This window comes from Lethenteron reissneri, chromosome 65 (assembly GCF_015708825.2).
Source record: "Lethenteron reissneri isolate LAM-NWPU_2019-01 chromosome 65, ASM1570882v1, whole genome shotgun sequence".
In the NCBI taxonomy this organism is placed as follows: Eukaryota; Metazoa; Chordata; class Hyperoartia; order Petromyzontiformes; family Petromyzontidae; genus Lethenteron; species Lethenteron reissneri.
The window spans coordinates 10,069,472-10,092,205 of NC_083843.1; the positions used below are offsets into that span (position 1 = coordinate 10,069,472).

The 22,734-nt window shown below is 47.9% G+C and overlaps 1 protein-coding gene across 1 annotated transcript; it reads right to left on the reverse strand.

Moving 5' to 3' along the window:
* Positions 1-1,949: 1,949 nt before the first annotated feature.
* LOC133359549 (E3 ubiquitin-protein ligase TRIM11-like) lies at positions 1,950-22,212 on the reverse strand. The gene is made up of 6 exons (XM_061577988.1): positions 21,387-22,212; positions 20,745-20,840; positions 16,652-16,885; positions 14,851-14,873; positions 14,378-14,481; positions 1,950-2,622 (listed from the first exon to the last, which is right to left on the reverse strand). The coding sequence occupies exons 1-6, from the start codon at positions 21,957-21,959 to the stop codon at positions 2,072-2,074; spliced, it is 1,581 nt and encodes a 526-aa protein (XP_061433972.1). The 5' UTR covers positions 21,960-22,212; the 3' UTR covers positions 1,950-2,071.
* Positions 22,213-22,734: the final 522 nt, after the last annotated feature.

A 22,734-nucleotide genomic window follows, 5' to 3' on the forward strand; every position in this document is an offset into this window, starting at 1 on the left:
AAGAGTGACCTGGGTCACAAAAATGAAAAAGCAAAACAAGTCAAACCGATGCTAGTAATTAAGCAAATAGAAAACTCACGCACAGCCCAGAGCACAATGCGATTAGCGTTCACACAAGTACACAACTGGTACGATATAATCAATGCGTCTAAAATCATCTATGCATTGCTAAACAGCCTGAGACTCGAGGTTGGGTTCACACCGGATTGGTGTCTCACGTTAGGGAGGGGCGCCGTGGTGGCTAGGAGATGTTAACTCCCTCGCCTGGTATGCAGGAGGTCGTGAGTTGGATTCCGACCCTGACAACTGCTGTATATTTGGAGTTTGCAGTGTCTCTATCCCTGTAATAACACACAGTGTCTGCGTATTATTAATGCATGTTGAGACAATATTAGTCGTGTTGTAGTGGAAGGTAGATCTTCACTCTAGATACATATCAGGCGCTTAATTACTTGAACCCACTTCAAAGTCAAAGGATAGTTCCCATCTTAATTTTGGAGCTTTCGTGACTGCAGGAATTATTCTTTGGTTTTTTCGGTAAAGTCACGTATAAAGATAAAATATTTAATTTATTATTTTATCTTTATACGTGACTTTACGGAAAAAACCAAGGGACAGTTCATGTTTGTCAGCCGAGGGAGGCATTATCCCATGAATCGAAGGTTGTGGCTGCAGGTAAACGTCTGAGCCTGAGAGCAGATAATAAAAAAAAATATTAATAAAAACAAACTTTTATTATGAATAATATTGTTGGTAAAAGATCTCCTCCTCCTACTACTAGGTGTGGCTTCTCTCTGTCTATGCCCTGTAAAATAAAACTTCTTTGGGTGGGTGGAGGAGTCACTCGACCCGAGGTTATAACAAAAATGTTTTAGCCCAGCGACGCTCAGCACACACCACGAGTAGTCCCCCCTAGTGATGCCATCCCATTCCCACCCCGGGTTTATCGCCCAACGAGCGAGTGAACACGAGGGGGATGGCGCGCGTCACCCTGCAGCGTCACGTGACGCGTGTTCCCAGCACGCCCGCGGTGGAGCTCCGCCCTCTCGGCGTTGAGCGCCACGCGGCGCGCGGTGCGAGGGACGGTGACGTCAGAGAGAATCTTGGCTCCCCCCGCCCTCCCCCACCAGTGCGCTAACCACTGCACCACCGCTCCACCCCACACTACGCACATGGCTCTCTATGCACTAAAGACAAAGATACCCCCGTGTGGCCTTAACAGACTGTAGGGGCAAGTGCTGTTTGCTAGTAGCACCTATGAAAGCCGGCACTGTAGCACACGAGGGGGTCGGTGACCAGCACCACGCCCGACCCGCCTTTGTCTCCCCAGTGGCGATGTTTGCACATCGCAGCAGGTACTCATTTGAGGCTCAGTCGACCTAGGGGAGAGCATGGACCGATTCCGATAAACGTCACTGGTGTTGGTGAACCGGTCATGGGCCTCCCCTGAAAAAAGAGTTCCTGGTACGGTGTGTAAACGTCACCACTGAGGAGACAAAGGCGGCCGGGCGTGGTGTTGGCCACCCACCCCCTAGTGTGCTGTGCCGGGCTTCATAGGGGCTGTCCATAAATGACGTCACGCGATTTTGGACGATTTTTGACCCCCCCCCCCCCCCCACTTCGTCACACGGCGTCACAAAAGTCAGACCACCTCTCAAATATGACGTCACAAAGCTCTGCCCCCCCCCCCCAAGAAAATAAAACATGCCTCAAATAGCTTTAAACTATTGTCATTGTAGTGCATATTTAATGTGGTGCTGCACTCTGATGTTGTAGGAGAAAACATGTATTAAAAAGTCTATTTAATTAAGTAGAACGTGTAGTCTATATTTATTTAAAGTTACTCATTTTGACGTGACATCATATTTCTCAAACCCCCCCCCCCCCCCCATCGTCACAAATGTCGAACCCTCCCCCCAGGTGCGTGACGTCATTCATGGATGGCCCCATAGGTGCTCGCTGACAGCACTTGCCCCAACAGCCTGTGAAGGCTACACGGGGGATCTGTGTCTTTGTGTGCGTAAGTCTGTGCGTTGTGCCCGTTTCTCTGCGCTGCTCACACTCCGTGCTCTCAAGACGCACGACTCAGATCCAGAATCCTCACTGAGTCACCATCACCACCCCACACACTCAATGCGGGGTAGAGCGGTTGACTAAACGAGTGGTGGACGGAGTGCAGCAGCTCCATGGAGTCGGCGCGGTAAAACGACAGCAGCCCCGCCTCCCAGTGCAGGTGACACCCGACTCTCCGGGGAGGATCCCTCACCGGCACTGAGGTCCGTACACCACCATGAAGCACGAAGCAGCTGTTGGTATATTTACATAAAACCCAGGATGAGTCGTTGTGTCCCAGCCAGTACTGTTTACCACCCCCTTTCCGTGCCATCGTCCCGTACGCGACTCCAACCTCACAGCTCCCCGCCGCACCCCCCACGTCCACCTCCCAGTAGTGCTGACCCGACGAGAAGCTCTCGGAGCACAGGGCTTGTGGCAATTTATTAAAGCGGTGTGGGTGATAGGGGTGACCCTGGGAGACAGCGGTCCACGTCACCGTCCTGAGGTCCGAGGAAATCTGGAGGTTGTTGTTGGCCGAGATTGGGTCCAGAGTCGGTGAGAGTCCATCTGCAGTAACGATAATCACAGTCGCCGTGTAACAACAGCACCACTATAACAACAGCACTCGTGCACTAACACGCACGTACACTACAATAGAGCAATTCATAATGAGCATTGTTATACAACGTTGTAATGCGTAGCTATCGGTGTGATGACATGTAACAGCAGCTTTGTCAATCCACTGCTGGATGAGGGCCTCCATACACAGTGCGGGTCGCAGGGGATATTTGACCATACTTCACCACGCCGGTCACCGCGCGTTGGTGAAGGCAGGCGGCGCGGCTGGCGAGAGCATAGAAGTACAGTACAGCGGTGCGTTTGTCTGCCCCGCCATCTACATTTTTAAAAGTCGAGCTTCAGTTCAATATTCACTGTGTAATAGATGTAAAACATGTGATGATACCATCAAAATGTGAACTGCTCTATATATTCTAATGCAAGGCTGAAAACTTGAAATATATTAATTGCTTCCAACATGTATTTGTTAAAATGTTTTAATTGAAATAGAACGATCAAACATAGAGCAATTGTTACGTTTTTTCGGTAAAGTCACGTAGGTAAAATAATAATATAAAATAATAATAATAAAATAATAATAAAATAGTAATAATAATAAAATAAAATACTATTAAAATAATAATAGCGCCAAAATAATAATAAAATAATAGTAGTAAAATAAAAAATTATAATACAACAATAATATTAAAATAAAATAACAATAAATTAATATGGATAACGTAATAATAAAATACTAATAAGATATTTTTAATAATAAAATAATACTAACAAAATAATAATAAAATAACATAGTATTAACTAAAAATGATACAAATAATAATAAAATTAACTAATAATAATAAAATAAAATAATAGTAATATAATAATATAAAGTGATACAGCAAATTTAGCTGTGACGGTCCCACCTGAAGACGGAGACTTGTGTTGCCTCCGAAACGTCGTGATTTAATTGAGTTATTTTCATTTTGTATTATTTATTTATTTTTCCCTACGTGACTTTACCGAAACAACCTAAGAGTATGAATCCTTGCAGTCACGAAAGCTTCAAATCTAGAATTAATTGTTAAGTTAAATCAATAAAGTTCTAATAATAAAAAATAAAACAATTCCAATAAGAAAGCAAATAGGACTTTTCAAATCGCAAAAAATCGCAGCCTTTGCGATTTGCAAATCGCATTGTCTCAAATTGCGACTACGATTTGGAATCGATTCATCGTTCAGCCCCACTGTGCGGTAGTGCCCGTGGGAGGCAGTGGATCACAGCAGCGGCAGCGTGGATATCAACACCGCCGCAGCGTCTCTGTGTGTGTACAACAAACACAAACATCTCCCGTGTGTCACCTTTCACAGGCTGTAGGGGCAAGTGGTGTTGGTGAGCACCTGTGAAGGCCGACACAGCACACGTGGTGGGTGTGATAGTGTAGTGATGTACACTCATGTGTGTGTGTGATAGTGTAGTGATGTACACTGGTGTGTGTGTGTGTGTGATAGTGTAGTGATGTACACTCGTGTGTGTGATAGTGTAGTGATGTACACTCGTGTGTGAGATAGTGTAGTGATGTACACTCTGTGTGTGTGATAGTGTAGTGATGTACACTCGTGTGTGTGATAGTGTAGTGATGTACACTCGTGTGTGTGTGTGATAGTGTAGTTATGTACACTTGTGTGTGATAGTGTAGTGATGTACACTCGTGTGTGTGATAGTGTAGTGATGTACACTCGTGTGTGTGTGTGATAGTGTAGTTATGTACACTCGTGTGTGTGATAGTGTAGTGATGTCCACTCGTGTGTGTGATAGTGTAGTGATGTAAACTCGTGTGTGTGTGATAGTGTAGTGATGTCCACTCGTGTGTGTGATAGTGTAATCATGTACACTCGTGTGTGTGTGTGTGATAGTGTAGTGATGTACACTGTGTGTGTGTGATAGTGTAGTGATGTACACTGTGTGTGTGTGAGATAGTGTAGTGATGTACACTCTGTGTGTGTTTGATAGTGTAGTGATGTACACTCGTGTGTGTGTGTGTGTGATAGTGTAGTGATGTACACTCGTGTGTGTGTGTGTGATAGTGTAGTGATGTACACTCGTGTGTGTGTGTGATCGTGTAGTGATGTACACTCGTGTGTGTGATAGTGTAGTGATATACACTCGTGTGTGTGTGTGTGATAGTGTAGTGATGTACACTCGTGTGTGTGTGATAGTGTAGTGATGTACACTCGTGTGTGTGATAGTGTAGTGTCGTCACTATGTAGTGATTTACACTGTCAACCAGGGTGAAGCCCTTGGCTGGCTGGCTGTCTGATAAACCTCTGAATATTCACAAATAATTCTCAAGGTGTCTTTGATTCTGAGAGCTTTACACATTAACACTGAACCATAAGAATCCTAACTGTATCTAAATCTGTATCACGCTGCCTCAAGTACTAATTATGAATCCTCAGAATCTCAGCCATAGCGTCTCTGTGTAAAATACTCACAGAGACAGCATAGCAACAGCATCCTCATTCAACAATACAAAAGAGTAGTGTCAATAGAGCTCATGTGAAACTCCTTTGCACTCGTGTGTGTGCTGTATATTAATGTAGAGGTATTGTAATACAAGGGCTATCGTAATGTATGTGTATGTATGTGTAGTGGTGATAACTACTCGCTGTTCGCAAGCTGTGAGAGAGCAGATCATTAACAGGGTTTTCCCGCTCGTTAGAACGGTCAGGGTCAAATAGAGTAAGGTGGGATCCAAACGCCAGATTGGGAAAGACCAATCGGCAGGTTCCACAAGGTGGCCGGGGATTTGACAACCCGGCCACGAAATGGTATAAAAGCCAGAGCGCTGAGAAGCTCTGGGCCAGTTCTGCTACACGAAGACCCAAGTTGGCCGAAGACATCTAGGACCCTGGACCAAGCCCGACAGCCCTTATCAGGGCTAGGGCTCAGTGTAACCAGTGGTCGGGGAGAGATTAGGTCCTAGATAGCTAGGACCCTGTCTCCCAGCCTTCCCGCCCTTGTGAGGGCGAAGGCCCTGAGCGACCAGAGGTTGGGGACCCGCGGGCCAGCGGTGGGTCAGTGTGCCTCCCCTAGGTCCAGCCAGAGGACGCTGGGATAGCAGGGAGATTAGATAGACAGCAAGGTCCGGAGGCTGTACCTCCTTAGAATAGGAGGTAAGCGTGAGTGTGGAGCTGTACAAGGTCCGGAGGCTGTACCTCCTCAGGGTAACGGGTGAGGGGACCGTATACCCCTTTGTGTGATAGGGACTGTGTATTAAGACAATAAACAGTGTGTGTCATAAAGAAGTTTAGAAGTCCGTCCTTTACAACACTACATATACACAGTGATACAAATGGCCAGCACAGTGATAGCCCAGTCTGGCTCTGTGAGCCTCGGGTATTAACCTTGTACCCCAATGATCTTTACTGTGCGTTACAAGGGATAAAGCAGCTTCAAGCATTATGAATTAATAATCCGAATCTGTAGGCTGCCTTAGTTTGGTTATGAGCCTACAGCATTAACAATGAACCCTACGCATCACAATGGTGATGTGGTCTTTCTCGAGTCTGATGATGATATCCATTACAGGGAAGACTTATTGTCATATATTCATCTGCTACAATGGTTGTTTTGGCCAACAGCATCCTCACTGGATAATACATGCGTGTAATATACACTCGTGTGTGCTATATATTATTATCCAATGAATACATTACAGTCGTAATGTTTATCTTTGCACGTGCAGTGCGGTGATAGGCAATATTAACCAAGGTTATGCCTTAGTCTGGCTCTGTGAGGCTCAGCCATTAACTGGGGAAGCTAAGACTTGTAAAGGTAGATTTGAAGCTTTCGTGACTGCAGGGTTTCATATTCTTAGTTTTTTTCGGTAAAGTCACGTAGGTAAAACATTAAAATTAATAATAGTAAAATAAAATAAAAAATCACGACGTTTCGGAGGCAACACAAGCTTCCGTCTTCAGGTGGAACCGTCACAGCCACGACAGCTGTATCAAGTAAATGAGAGATTGCAGGAGCTACCACTCCGTTTATATAATGGTTCCAACCATTATATAAACGGAGTGGTAGCTCCTGAAATCTCTCATTTACTTGATAAAAAATCACGACGTTTCGGAGGCAACACAAGTTTCCGTCTTCAGGTGGAACCGTCACAGCCACGACAGCTGTATCAAGTAAATGAGAGATTGCAGGAGCTACCTCTGAAACGTCGTGATTTTTTATTTTATTTTACTTTTATTAATTTTAATGTTTAACCTACGTGACTTTACCGAAAAAACCTAAGAATACTTGTAAAGGTGCCTTAGTTTGACTCTCTGTGCATCAAACTGTTAACATGAAGCCTAAGTCTTAGTGTGGATGTGTGATATTTGGGTATTAACAATCAATGATAAGATTCCTTGTTCTAAAATCTATAGTCTTTATCATTGAACCGTACAAATCCTACAGGCAGCCTTTGTGTCTGCAATGGTGAACTTTACAAGACGTACTAGGTACTCATTAAGGCTGAGTGGACCTAGGAGGGATCCAAAATTGGTTCTAAATCCACTCACCACTGATGTTAGCCATGAATAGCCTGTTGGTGATGATGTTTGTAGCTCAGTGCACAGTACATCCAATCTTCACTGGATATCCGTACTCACTCTCGCTCATCCATATGTAGTGACATAAGAAGGGAGGGGCTGCTGGGGGCTCTGGGTCCCTGGGAGGGCCAGGCGCTTAATCCCCTTGGCGCCAGGCGTGGGTTCTCAGGCGGGTCAGACGCTTAAGCCTCTTGGCGTCAGGCGTTGGGTTCCCAGGCGCTTAATCCTTTTTGCGCCGCCAACGAGGGGGGGCTGTGTGTGCTCTGTGGGATATCTGGGGGCGCACACGGCCCCACCCCTCGTTGGGCTAGGCATAAAAAGGGGAGCTCCCTAGACGATTGGGGCCAGTTGTAACTCAAGACCCAAGACCCACGACCAGCCATCCGAAGACCCTGGGATGTTGTGAGAGCCAGTGGTGGGACTCTGGAACTCCCGAGTTCCAGAGCATAGCCAGAGTAGAGTATCTAGGCTGTGTACCTAGGCTGTGTACCTAGGCTGTAACAGAGTATCAGGACTGTTGGAGTGTTGTATTGTAATAAAGGAGTTACCTCTACAAGTGTCTCCGGAACCCGTTACATTTGGCGTCAGAAGTGGCAATGGAGACAAGAAGTAAGCTACGTACCTTCAGTCCTGACGGCGATGTTGAGGAACAAGCAGCGATGGGGCGGCCAACGCCGGCCGACAGCGACACTGCACCGCCGGCTGAACAGCTGTCTGCACCGCCGACCGTCCCCTCTCCAGCGTCGGGAGCAGCGATGGAGGAGGCGCTGCTTCGCCTCACTGAGCTGCTCCACGCCACCGCCTCCATCCTGGACGACATGCGTCGCTCATAGGCAGAGACAGGAGGGAGACAGGCGGCACAGCGGCCGCGCCATTCCGCCGGCTCCCACACAAAGATGGCAGCCGTTCCCGCCGCAAATACATCCGGGTGTGTCGTCACTTCTGCCGGGGGAGCAATGACCGCTGGGAGCGACGTCACTTCCGGGCCCAGCGTGGGCCAACCCGACGACGCCGCGTCATCAGCGCTGCGTCCCTCACCGCCGGGTGACAGCTGTTTGCAACCTAGCAACGCCGCGTCATCAGCGCTGCGACCTTCACTGCCGGACAACAGCTGGCTTCAACCTAGCATACCGCATCATCAGCGCTGCGACCGGACAGTGAGGGCGCCATTCTTACTGTAACCAGCGCCGGGGTCGGCACATCGACCAACACGCTGGTCGCCGCCTTTGCTGCTCTGGCCAAAGGTTGGAGGTTGGAAGACCAGGCCCCTGACATTTCGTACACTTACGCGCTCCGGATTAATGATTTTTTTGTTGACATTCTCTTCGTTGTCGTCGGGGAGTCGTGACTGTTGTTGGGTAAACTGTGTGGAGCTTCGCTCGTGAGTGTTGTCAATGTGTGTGCGAAACTTTGCTTGTGATTGTTAACAATGTATGGTTTGTATTGAGCTTTGTTCATGATTGTTAATGTATAGCTTGTGCTGTCATTGTTAACGATGTATAGACTGTATGGGGCATTTATCTTTAGATGATGACATGCTGCCAAGGATTTGGAATTGTCAGGCTGGCTCTCAAATATCTTGGGGTGCAGATCCTGACCAGGATGGGCCAGCGGGTGTTGCGTGTCTAACACGAGAGTTGTGGTCCCGTCATGCTATGGCTGACGGCTTGACCCGACAGCCCGGAGATAGAGACACTCCGTGGCATGTCTAGCCTAGTGGGCTGTGTGCTCACATGGCTCGGAGGGTGTGGTCCCGTCATGCTATGGCTGACGGCTTGACCTGACAGCCCGGAGATAGAGACACTCCATGGCATGTCTAGCCTAGTGGGCTGTGTGCTCACATGGCTCGGAGAGTGTGTGGTCCCGTCATGCTATGGCTGACGGCTTGACCTGACAGCCCGGAGATTGAAACACTCCGTGGCATGTCTAGCCTAGTGGGCTGTGCGCTCACATGGCTCGGAGAGTGTGGTCCCGTCATGGAATCGCTGACGGCTTGACCTGACGGCCCGGAGGTTGAGACCCTCCGTGGTGTGTCTGGAGCAGTAGGCTTGCCCTGATGGCCCGGAGATTGAAACACTCCGAGGCGCGTTGAAACAGTGGGCTGGAGATTCTTGGTGTTCAGGTGTAGTTGTCCCGTTACGTTGGGACTGTTTCCCTCAGTTGTTAGGGTGCATGTTGTGCAGGCAGTGAACGATGGGTCGTCTCAGCTCGGTCGGTACAGCTATATGCTGCGATGCGAGTCTTGGAGAGAGATTGGGTCTCAGCTCGGTCGGTACAGCTATATGCTGCGATGCGAGTCTTGGAGAGAGATTGGGTCTCAGCTCGGTCGGTACAGCTATATGCTGCGCTGCGAGTCTTGGAGAGAGATTGGGTCTCAGCTCGGTCGGTACAGCTATATGCTGCGATGCGAGTCTTGGAGAGAGATTGGGTCTCAGCTCGGTCGGTACAGCTATATGCTGCGATGCGAGTCTTGGAGAGAGATTGGATCTCAGCTCGGTCGGTACAGCTATATGCTGCGATGCGAGTCTTGGAGAGAGACGGGATTGAAGCCCCCAGATATGGCCGACGTGCGCGGTTTTAGGATGGAGACGCCACGTTGGAAAGGCGGGGGGTGCTAACGGTTGACATGTAATGTCAGTAGTGGTCCTCATTGAGGGCTGCTGGGACGCAAGCACGGGATGCCTTTTGGAGATGCGGTTCGCACGTGCGGCCACCATTTCTGGGCAGGAGCAGGCAGATTTATTTTGTTTGTGTCATGTAAATTTTATATGTATATTTTAAAATGTAGATACTGGAGCAACCCTGAAGTGCGACTTCTTTGCCCAGTACACGGGTCGGCCCTGAAGTACGACTTCTCGACCCGGGACGTAGACAGACGTCCAGATTAGTGTGTGTAGAGGGATGCTCGACATGTTGGTCTTCGCCTTCTCTCCACCTGACGGATGGGAGGCTGGCAGGGTGGTGTGGAACCCTGCGATCCATGCGGTGGTTGTGCATCCAACGCGTCAGAATCTGTATTTTTGTTGTTGTTAATTCCCCGTTTTCTATGCGGATCCCGAGGAGGGCTAGGTGTGCCATGGGTCGTTTGTTCACGTGTCATTGCTTCACATTTTTGTTGATTGATGCTTGTATATAGTGTAGAGTTGTACAGGTTGGTTATGGTATTTATGGTTGCTTTCTTGTTCTCTTTTCTTTTCCTGTTGAGGCTCGCATATTTTTTTTCTCTCTCTCCCTTTCGTTAATTTAAACTTTCTAATTATTGACAGCTGGGACGGCTGGAGGCTACATAGAGGGGGGTAATGTAGTGACATAAGAAGGGAGGGGCTGCTGGGGGCTCTGGGTCCCTGGGAGGGCCAGGCGCTTAATCCCCTTGGCGCCAGGCGTGGGTTCTCAGGTGGGTCAGACGCTTAAGCCTCTTGGCGTCAGGCGTTGGGTTCCCAGGCGCTTAATCCTTTTTGCGCCGCCAACGAGGGGGGGCTGTGTGTGCTCTGTGGGATATCTGGGGGCGCACATGGCCCCACCCCTCGTTGGGCTAGGCATAAAAAGGGGAGCTCCCTAGACGATTGGGGCCAGTTGTAACTCAAGACCCAAGACCCACGACCAGCCATCCGAAGACCCTGGGATGTTGTGAGAGCCAGTGGTGGGACTCTGGAACTCCCGAGTTCCAGAGCATAGCCAGAGTAGAGTATCTAGGCTGTGTACCTAGGCTGTGTACCTAGGCTGTAACAGAGTATCAGGACTGTTGGAGTGTTGTATTGTAATAAAGGAGTTACCTCTACAAGTGTCTCCGGAACCCGTTACATTTGGCGTCAGAAGTGGCAATGGAGACAAGAAGTAAGCTACGTACCTTCAGTCCTGACGGCGATGTTGAGGAACAAGCAGCGATGGGGCGGCCAACGCCGGCCGACAGCGACGCTGCACCGCCGGCTGAACAGCTGTCTGCTCCGCCGACCGTCCCCTCTCCAGCGTCGGGAGCAGCGATAGAGGAGGCGCTGCTTCGCCTCACTGAGCTGCTCCACGCCACCGCCTCCATCCTGGACGACATGCGTCGCTCACAGGCAGAGACAGGAGGGAGACAGGCGGCACAGCGGCCGCGCCATTCCGCCGGCTCCCACACAAAGATGGCAGCCGTTCCCGCCGCAAATACATCCGGGTGTGTCGTCACTTCTGCCGGGGGAGCAATGACCGCTGGGAGCGACGTCACTTCCGGGCCCAGCGTGGGCCAACCCGACGACGCCGCGTCATCAGCGCTGCGTCCCTCACCGCCGGGTGACAGCTGTTTGCAACCTAGCAACGCCGCGTCATCAGCGCTGCGACCTTCACTGCCGGACGACAGCTGGCTTCAACCTAGCATACCCCATCATCAGCGCTGCGACCGGACAGTGAGGGCGCCATTCTTACTGTAACCGGCGCCGGGGTCGGCACATCGACCGACACGCTGGTCGCCGCCTTTGCTGCTCTGGCCAAAGGTTGGAGGTCGGAAGACCAGGCCCCTGACATTTTGTACACTTACGCGCTCCGGATTAATGAATTTTTTTGTTGACATTCTCTTCGTTGTCGTCGGGGAGTCGTGACTGTTGTTGGGTAAACTGTGTGGAGCTTCGCTCGTGTGTGTTGTCAATGTGTGTGCGAAACTTTGCTTGTGATTGTTAACAATGTATGGTTTGTATTGAGCTTTGTTCATGATTGTTAATGTATAGCTTGTGCTGTCATTGTTAACGATGTATAGACTGTATGGGGCATTTATCTTTAGATGATGACATGCTGCCAAGGATTTGGAATTGTCAGGCTGGCTCTCAAATATCTTGGGGTGCAGATCCTGACCAGGATGGGCCAGCGGGTGTTGCGTGTCTAACACGAGAGTTGTGGTCCCGTCATGCTATGGCTGACGGCTTGACCTGACAGCCCGGAGATAGAGACACTCCATGGCATGTCTAGCCTAGTGGGCTGTGCGCTCACATGGCTCGGAGAGTGTGGTCCCGTCATGGAATCGCTGACGGCTTGACCTGACTGCCCGGAGGTTGAGACCCTCCGTGGTGTGTCTGGAGCAGTAGGCTTGCCCTGATGGCCCGGAGATTGAAACACTCCGAGGCGCGTTGAAACAGTGGGCTGGAGATTCTTGGTGTTCAGGTGTAGTTGTCCCGTTACGTTGGGACTGTTTCCCTCAGTTGTTATGGTGCATGTTGTGCAGGGAGTGAACGATGGGTCGTCTCAGCTCGGTCGGTACAGCTATATGCTGCGATGCGAGTCTTGGAGAGAGATTGGGTCTCAGCTCGGTCGGTACAGCTATATGCTGCGATGCGAGTCTTGGAGAGGGATTGGGTCTCAGCTCGGTCGGTACAGCTATATGCTGCGATGCGAGTCTTGGAGAGAGATTGGATCTCAGCTCGGTCGGTACAGCTATATGCTGCGATGCGAGTCTTGGAGAGAGACGGGATTGAAGCCCCCCGATATGGCCGACGTGCGCGGTTTTAGGATGGAGACGCCACGTTGGAAAGGCGGGGGGTGCTAACGGTTGACATGTAATGTCAGTAGTGGTCCTCATTGAGGGCTGCTGGGACGCAAGCACGGGATGCCTTTTGGAGATGCGGTTCGCACGTGCGGCCACCATTTCTGGGCAGGAGCAGGCAGATTTATTTTGTTTGTGTCATGTAAATTTTATATGTATATTTTAAAATGTAGATACTGGAGCAACCCTGAAGTGCGACTTCTTTGCCCAGTACACGGGTCGGCCCTGAAGTACGACTTCTCGACCCGGGACGTAGACAGACGTCCAGATTAGTGTGTGTAGAGGGATGCTCGACATGTTGGTCTTCGCCTTCTCTCCACCTGACGGATGGGAGGCTGGCAGGGTGGTGTGGAACCCTGCGATCCATGCGGTGGTTGTGCATCCAACGCGTCAGAATCTGTATTTTTGTTGTTGTTAATTCCCCGTTTTCTATGCGGATCCCGAGGAGGGCTAGGTGTGCCATGGGTCGTTTGTTCACGTGTCATTGCTTCACCTTTTTGTTGATTGATGCTTGTATATAGTGTAGAGTTGTACAGGTTGGTTATGGTATTTATGGTTGCTTTCTTGTTCTCTTTTCTTTTCCTGTTGAGGCTCGCATATTTTTTTTTCTCTCTCTCCCTTTCGTTAATTTAAACTTTCTAATTATTGACAGCTGGGACGGCTGGAGGCTACATAGAGGGGGGTAATGTAGTGACATAAGAAGGGAGGGGCTGCTGGGGGCTCTGGGTCCCTGGGAGGGCCAGGCGCTTAATCCCCTTGGCGCCTGGCGTGGGTTCTCAGGCGGGTCAGACGCTTAAGCCTCTTGGCGTCAGGCGTTGGGTTCCCAGGCGCTTAATTCTTTTTGCGCCGCCAACGGGGGGGGGGGGGGGGGGGGGCTGTGTGTGCTCTGTGAGATATCTGGGGGCGCACACGGCCCCACCCCTCGTTGGGCTAGGCATAAAAAGGGGAGCTCCCTAGACGATCGGGGCCAGTTGTAACTCAAGACCCAAGACCCACGACCAGCCATCTGAAGACCCTGGGATGTTGTGAGAGCCAGTGGTGGGACTCTGGAACTCCCGACTTGGCGACCTTGTGAGGGCGAGTTCCAGAGCGTAGCCAGAGTAGAGTATCTGTGTACTTAGGCTGTGTACCTAGGCTGTAACAGAGTATCAGGACTGTTGGAGTGTTGTATTGTAATAAAGGAGTTACCTCTACAAGTGTCTCCGGAACCCGTTACACATACACCCAGACACCTCCGATTAGCATGGTTGGTGTAAAAGAAGTTCAATGTAGATCTGTGCACTTTTACAAAGACAAAGATACCCCCGTATATCCTCAGACGTTTGGGGCAAGTGCTGTTAGTAAGAACCTATGAAGGCCCGCATGGCACACGAGGGGGTCAGCACCACGTCAGGCCGCCTTTGTCTACCCAGAGGTGATGTTTACACACAATACCAGGTACTCATTTGAGGCTGCGTCGACCTCGGGGAGGCCCAGGACAGGTTCAGATGATCCATCACTGGTATTGTCCTTGAGCAGGAATCACACCCAGGACACCAGGTTCATTGCGCAGTGTGCTAACCACTGCACTACCGCTCCACAACATACTTGTACAAGCACAATTACACGCGCAATAACACACACGCACAGGTGGTAAGAGTCCGTGGAACTCACACATGAATGCCAGCAGGTTGACCCCAGCTCCCTGCAGGGCGCTGATCACGGCGATGTCTTTTTTGCTGAGAGATGAGTGTGGAGCTTCCTTCTTAGCGTCTCTCCTATGACACCAGAACCAGCAGTGACTCACACAGCCCGTGTCTTACACTGCATCAACACACAGCATCACCACTCACAGCACTATCACACATAGCCCCTGTCTTACACTGCATCATCACACACCGCATCACCACTCACAGCATCATCATCACACACAGCTTCATCGCTCACAATCATCACACATCGCATCATCACGTGCAGCATCATCACACACAGCCAGTGTCTTACAAAGCATCATCACACACAAAGTAACACAGCATCACAGATCGTGTTACACAGCATCATTACACTCATCATCATCGTCATGCAGCCCATGTCCCACACAAGGTGTCACCCCGTGTGTTAATCTGTGCAAGTTCCTGAGTCCATACCGGTTTGTCTCCTTCAGGTGAACCTGCAGGAGTCAGACACAGGGGGCGCGAATCAGTTTACCTCCAGCCACATTAACCACACGGTGATTGGTAGAGGCGATGAGCTGAGCTGCACTCAACCATTTGCTTATCCTAGTGTTGTTGGTTGTAATCAAGACAAAGCCGTGGACTCGTTTGGATTCGATGGTTCTCATCAGCAAGGTGTGGCCTCTCAAACCGTTGCCACGGGCAATAGGCGTACGTGTCACTCGACATTGAGTGGCAGTGATTGGAAATAATTTCCATTGCATCGTGTTACCTTTGTCAGAAGTTTAGAAGTTTGGGGAAATTTTTTGGGCCCAAAAACCTCAGAGAAGCCCACTTTTGATACAATTTTGGGCCCAAAAGTCGGTAATGTACATACGTAACGTACCTACATATTGATTAACTATGAATAACCCAACTAATAATCGAGATCCATTGTCATTTATATGCATACATTAACTCACCTTTCCCACTCTGGGCTTCGCACCTGATTGGCTCAGGGTGATGACATCACATTTATTCCTCTAAGACCAAAACAGGAGAATTTATCCACAATTCTGACGGTCACCTGATGAGGCTGGTTGTAATTACTGGAAAAGGTTGTACTCCAATTGTAAATGTTATTTGTTTATTCTCCAACACAATGGTGTGCTGAACAAGTAACTTATTGGCATTTTATATTTACGTGACAAATCTAATTGTTGTATCGGGTGGTGGCGGGTTTAACGACACCTTTATATTTAAGCGATCTAATCCAAAAAAAAAACTTCTATCCAGGGTGAACACTTGTTGAAGCAGACAATCTTCGGATTGGTTTAAACTTTCCGAGACTGATCAAATAATAAATGCCTGTGGCTTTCGTGATGTTAAAAGCTCTTCTCTTTTCAGCATTACTCTTGGTTGATCGACATTTGGATACATGAATTAACTAAATCTAGCGGTAAGTAACTTAAATCTGTATATTACAGGACCATGTGGTTAGATGTTGTAGTGCCAACGTCTGTATAAATTACCAACCGTTTATTAACTCGAAGGATTTGTGTGTTAATAGTTTCGTAGAAAGAAATATAATAATAAAAATAAAGTTAATGAAAATATAAAGAATAAAAATAAAATAATAATAAACAAAACACTTTATTTTTATATCTACGTGACTTTACCGACAGAACCACAGAATATGAATTCCTGCAGTCACGAAAGTTTAAAGTCAAAATGTTAATCGTTTATTCATTATTTGGAAATTCAGTAGTAAGTTATATTTACTAGAACATACATATTCGCGTTGGTGGACTTGTTTCAATAAAATATATGGCCGATAGATTGTATTGACAATGCAAGTTGCGTTATTATGTTCTTTGTGATACCTTGCATGTGCCGCCTTTCTAAATGTACGGGCAGTTTTCGACGTAAAACGCGAACTTAATCACGGAACAATGTTTTTTCAGTGGAGCGATCCTTCGCGAGATGTAATGAGTCAGCCTCGTGCTGGCAGTGAGTGTTTGTGCATGTGTGCACCTGCGCTCGTATGTGCGTGCGTGTACAAGTTAGTGTGGGGGGAGTGGTAGTGCACTGGTAAGCGCACTGCGTTACCAACCCGGCGATACGAGTTCGATTCCTGCTCACGACCAACACCAGTGACGATAATCTGAATGGGTCCTAGGCCTCCCCAAGGTCGACTCAGCCTGAAAGGAGTACCTGGTTTTGTGTGTAAACATCGCCACTGTGGAGGCAACAGTGGTCAATGGTGGCCAGGTGGGGTGATGCCTACTCACTCTACCTGCAGGAACGTGAGCGAGTCCCTCTCCTCCTGCAGAGCGCGCAGGCGCGTGGCTGCTGCCTGCAGTTCGTTGATCTCGTGCTCGTAATGAGCGATGTTCTCCTCGATCTGGGACAGCAACTCGAGCCCCTTCACGTCCACGCGATCCAAAGTTGCCCTCTCGTCCTCATCCAGCATCATCCTCATGCGGGTGAACTTGCCTGAGATGCGAGCCTTGGTCTGGACCATGCAATCCTGCAAGGGTGTACGATGGATGCTATTATTTCATATTCAATGCTATACATACCAAAGTCACATTTTTTCTGACTACTCAAAACCTAGTTTGCCTTTCCTCCACATTATGTCTCTGCACTCACATCTCAGTGAACAGGTCGATAACTGTTTAAGAATCTAGGACGTTCACATCTATAATATGGTTAGTAAGATAAAAAGCAAAATTGTATTCCTCTGCGGAAATAAACACATCATAAAGTGAAACATGAAATTGTAAATCGAAACAATTTTCCATACGGTCTCATTATATTACCTAAAATGCATTCCTAAAACAAATGTACCCACCCAAAACATACTAAAAATATATTTCAATACAACTGAGATATTTTATGCACAAATATGGAGAAAATTAACGACTAATAACTTACTAAAATGATCTGTTATTAAAACTACCTCACGGTATTGGAATGTCCATTCCTCTAAGCATAGGCTGGGCTCGCTCCCATCCCTCCATTGTTTCAAATCACTCCTAGCTCTGATATTTGATGGAGACCAATTATCTGCTTTTTTGGTTGTATTACTAATATTCTCCACAACATGGAGATGTGTGAATTGATGCCCTCTTTTACAGAAGGATTTGCATGACATTGGATACTTTGGATACTCGGAACATTATCGTGGTGGTGGGGTTTGTGTGTTCCAGTGACCCTCAGTGCTATGTCGCCTGGAGTCTTGTACTCCTGGTAGGATCTGCCTTTGTTAACAGGTATGGGCAGAGGTTCCAGACAAATAATGGTCCAAAAAAGTCATCCCTTCATGAATGGTTAAAACATACTAAAATCAGAGAACCTGACCCAGACAAGGTATACCATCACGGCTGCTGAAGTCACTCTGGCGGTCGAGGGCCTTCATAGCAGCAAAGCTACTAGAGTGTAAGAGGTTAACCCAGAGTTTTAAGCGCTGGACAGTGTAGGAGTGCCTTTTCAATGTTGCATGGAAGGTCGGTACAGTACCTCTGGATTGGGAAACTGGAGTCGTGGTGCCCATTTTAAAGGAAGGGAACTAGAGGGTTTGCTCCAACTACAGAGGGATCACACTCCTCAGCGTCCCAGGTAAAGCCAGTGTTGGAGTGCTGGAGAAGAGTTTCTTGCTGGTTGGTTGATCATCAGATTCAGGAGGAACAATGCGGATTCCGTCAGGGTTGTGGAACAATGGACCAGCTCTTTTCCTTCTCACAGATATTTGAGGGGTCATTGGGGTATACTGCTCCAGTCTACCTTTGCTTTGTAGAATTGGAGAAAGCATATGACTGTGTTACCTCTAATATATTGTGGGAGGTGTTGCGGGAGAATGATGTACTGGTGCCGCTTTTGTGTGATATCCAGTCCCTCTATTCCCAGAGTGAGAGCTGTGTACGTATTCTTGGTGTTAAATCAAGGTCATTCACTGTGGATGTTAAACTCTGCCAAGGGTGCGACTTGTCTCTACTCCTTTTTGTGATTTTCATGGACAGGATATCAATGAACAGTCGAGATATGGAGAGTATTCAGCACGGGGGCATGGAAGTTGCATCGCTGTTTTTAGCAGATGACATTGTCCTCTTTGCCTCGTCAGTTTGTGATCTCCAGCGTGCACTGGAACAGTTTGATGCTGAGTATGAAGTGGCTAGGATGAGGATCAGCACTTCCAAATCTGAAGTCATGGTTCACTCCCGGGAGATGTTGGATTGTTCTCTCCCTGTGAGAGGAGATAAGCTGTCCTTTGTGAAGAAGTTAAAGTAACTCGGGGTTTCTATCCCAAGTGATGGTAAGTGGGAGCAGGAGATTAGACGGTGGATCGGTGCGGCATCCGCAGTGTTGCAGGCACTGTACCGTTCCATGGTAGTGAAACGGGAGATGAGTTTACGAACAAAGCTCTTGCTTTACAGGTCAATCTACGTTCCCACCCTCACCAATTGCCATGAGCTTTGGGTGATGACCGAAAGGATGAGATCGCGGGTAAAAGGGACCAAAATGAGGTTTCTCCGCAGGGTTGCCGGGCCCTCTCTCCGTCGGTGAGGAGTTCGGTAATCTGGGAAAGCCTCAGAATGGGGCTGCTGCTCCTCCGGATCGAGAGGAGCCAGTTGAGGTGGTTTGGGCACCTGGTAAGGATGCCCCCCGGTAGACTCCCCCTGGAACTCTCCTGGGAATGTTTCACTGGTTGAGTACTCTTGGGTGACCCAGGACACGCTGGTGGGACTATGTCACTCGGCTGGCCTGGGAATGCCTGGGAATTCCCCAGAAAATGCTAGAGTCTGTCACCAGGGAAAGGGAGGTCTGGATCGCCCTACTCAACATTCTGCCGCTGCGACCTTCACCAGGACAAGTGGATTGAGAAACGAATGAATGAGCAAACTCATGCAAACAGGCTCCTAGCAATATCGTTTAAGATATATCAAAAGTAGATTCAATTACGTAATTATCTGAATCATTAAAATGTACTACATCAAAAGAGTTAATCACTAATGCATCATGATTTGTGTATATTCAAGTTAAAATGTTTTAAATAATAATTGGCTCTACGTTCAATCTTAATTTTGGAGCTTTCGTGACTGCTGGAATTATTCTTTGGTTCTTTCGGTTAAGTCACGTCTAAAGAAAAAATAATAAATTAAATAATAGCATATTACGACGTTTCGATTGCAACACAAGCAATCATCATCAGGCATAAAAGAAATAGCAACAAAAATCTAACTAGAAAACTATAGACAGACATACAAGCAGACAGACATCACAAGGACACACAGAGAGAGAACACATCGACACAAAGAGAGAGGTCGTTTCTGTGACGGTCCCTTAAATATAGAGAGGGGGGGCGGGGGCGGAGAGAGGGAGGGGACAGAGAAAAAATTAGCATATCAATGAGTGGACGACAACGTGATGCTGCAAGTAAGATGACGACGCGGCACGGCAACGCAAGCTTGAAAATCAGGAGAAAGACACACTAAATTTAAATAACCTAGTAAAATATCGAAATATAATGTAATGCAACACAGAGAGTTGGTCAACACACAATTAACGCATAGCCCGGTTGATTACGTATTTCAAAGATTGCTAAGTTAGAATTTAAGTGTGAAATTTTCAAAGAGAGGACCCAGGCAGAGAGAACAGACAGCGGTATATTTTTTATTTAAGGGACCGTCACAGAAACGACCTCTCTCTTTGTGCCGATGTGTTCTCTCTCTGTGTGTCCTTGTGATGTCTGTCTGCTTGTATGTCTGTCTACAGTTTTCTAGTTAGATTTTTGTTGCTTTTTCTTTTATGCCTGATGATGATTGCTTGTGTTGCAATCGAAACGTCGTAATATGCTATTATTTAATTTATTATTTTTTCTTTAGACGTGACTTAACCGAAAGAACCAAAGAATGGCTCTAAGTTGTGCTGCTTTAGAGGTAGGTGCGTGTCATGAGAGCAAAAGTGTTTTCCAGAATTCCATTGCACTCTCTTTATAGCCGCATCTCTTGTGTTTAATCTAGCATTCAGCAGCCGATTTCCTGTCGTATTTTATCGTCATCTTCACTCGTTTAACGTCTAATTTATAATTCAATACAATCGTTGCTCCATACTGCTTAATTTGATCTAATCCATTGCAAATCATTCGAGTTATCTTGCGACGTGCTTTGAAGTCTCACGGGAGATACACTTTTTGTGTAAAACGTTGCATTAACAAAAATTACGTTTCAATCACCCGTAACTATAATAATGCAATGTCCTGCACAGTTATAAACACACTGACTCAAGCCTAACAGAGTTCACTTGAATTTAAGGAGTTAACCTCAAGGGGAGAGTCACAGACTCCACTCAGGGTGGAGGTCACAGGGTCACAGAGGCCAGCGTGGTACCTGCACGTCCTTGTGAGTGGCCTTCATCTGTCCCACGGACGCCTCCGCCTTCTTCCTGTCCTCCTCCACTGCCCGCATCTCCTCAGCGACTCGACCCTGCAAGAGACGAAGTCATCAGATAGTTCTGAATTGCCCACCAAAAGCGCGGTGAGGAATTCAGCCTGGACTGACTGAAAAAGTCTAATAGGCAAGGGACCTGTGGACAGAGAATCAACCCACGGCGATGTTTGTTGTATGATATGTTTCTATTATACCCAGGTGACAGATTTTTATCAGCTCATGTAGAGGTATCAGAATCAGTATATGTATTTATATTGGAAGAATCTGCTATAAAGCTCTTTTTCACAAATATCCAGTAGTGGTGGGTAAGAACGTTACAACAACAAACTATACAAAAACCAGATAGTAGTGCAAAGTACAAGAAAGATAAACAAATCACCCAATAACATACAACTAAGCCATTCCCATCCTACCAGGCAAAGCCCACCGAGGCATCAATAATTTTTTATAGAAGCGACCTGGCCACAAATGATAACTCATCAAAGTGGTTTATCATGGGGAAATGTCGAGCTGCCTAATAATCTCATTGCATGTTTTTTTTCTGCACCTCAGTGGTTTTCGCTGTTGGCATGCGGGCCTCACCTTCCGTGTCTTATGCTCGTCCTCCAGCGTGTCGACATCATGCCCTCGATGTTCTCCAGTGAAAGCGCAGACTGTGCACACGAGGCTCACGTCTTGCTTGCAGTAGAATATGAGCTCCTGCTTGTGCCTCTTGCACTTGCGTTCTTCAGGGTTCACATCTGGTGAAACCAGGACGTGGTCCTTCAACTTCGCTCTCTCCAGGTGAGGCGCGAGGTGTTCCCTGCAGAAGGACATTTCACACTTGAGGCAGGTCTTCACTGCAAGCGTCTTGCCTTCTGGGCAGTGGTCACAGAAAACAACAACACCACCAGCAGCAGCAACCATGGTCTCAGTCACTCGCAGCTGCTCTATGAGGTTGGCGATCGTCACGTTCCTGGTCAGCTGGGGTCGTCGAGGGAAGGTCTTGCGGCACTGCGGACAGCAGTAGGAGTCTGCCTTCTTCCAGGCGTCCTCCAGGCACTGGAGGCAGAATGAGTGGCCGCAGCTCAGCGTCGAGGGGCAGTCAAACGTGTCCAGGCAGATGGAGCAGGTCAACTCTCGGTCCACGTTCTCGGACGGAGCTGCGCTCGCCATGACCCGAGGATGCACCCAGAATAGTTTCTCACTGTGGCTCAGAGAATATATTTAAACAAAACTATTTATCTTAATAATATCGTGAGATGTTGATGACCATTGACGAGGTGTGTTCTGTCCAGGAGACGCTGTGTGAGCAGCTCACACAGCGGAGACGAGCAAGGAAATTAACTTGACGTCACCTGCAGTGAAGTTATAAATATCTCGATACACGCCCTGGAATGTTCCACACGGCGGCTGGGCTCACCTGTGTAGACGTGGCGGTACAGTCACGCACTGTGTAATAGCTAAAACTGATTTTTGTGTTAAGTTGGTTGTCGTTCCCCTGCACTTCCAATTAGCACGGTTGGCTACGTACAGTGTGGAAGAAGTTCAACACACATACATAGCTTTGACCGGTCTCAAGTGATATAATATTTGTTCAAACAAAAGCCAGCAGCAGCAGCTCGGGGACACAGCGATAATGGTTTATCCCACAGGCTGATTGACCGGCTAGGTCAGCCTGTGTGCATTGCACAATGGAACCGCACCTTGTGCAAACATTCTGATGTAAAGGTGAACTTGTTTTTTTCCTTCTGTGTCTTTATCAGTTTTTTTTTGCAAAGCCTGTTTGTTTAAGCTTCACAGTCTGTAATCGTCTTCCACCTTTATCAGCTAATATTTTAACTACTGGCTTCATGCGTCCTCTGTACATTTGTCAAATATGTTTTAGTTTTTTTATACCTTCTACACCGTTTTATTCTGGGTGGACGGTGGTTGTGTGTGTGTTGAACTT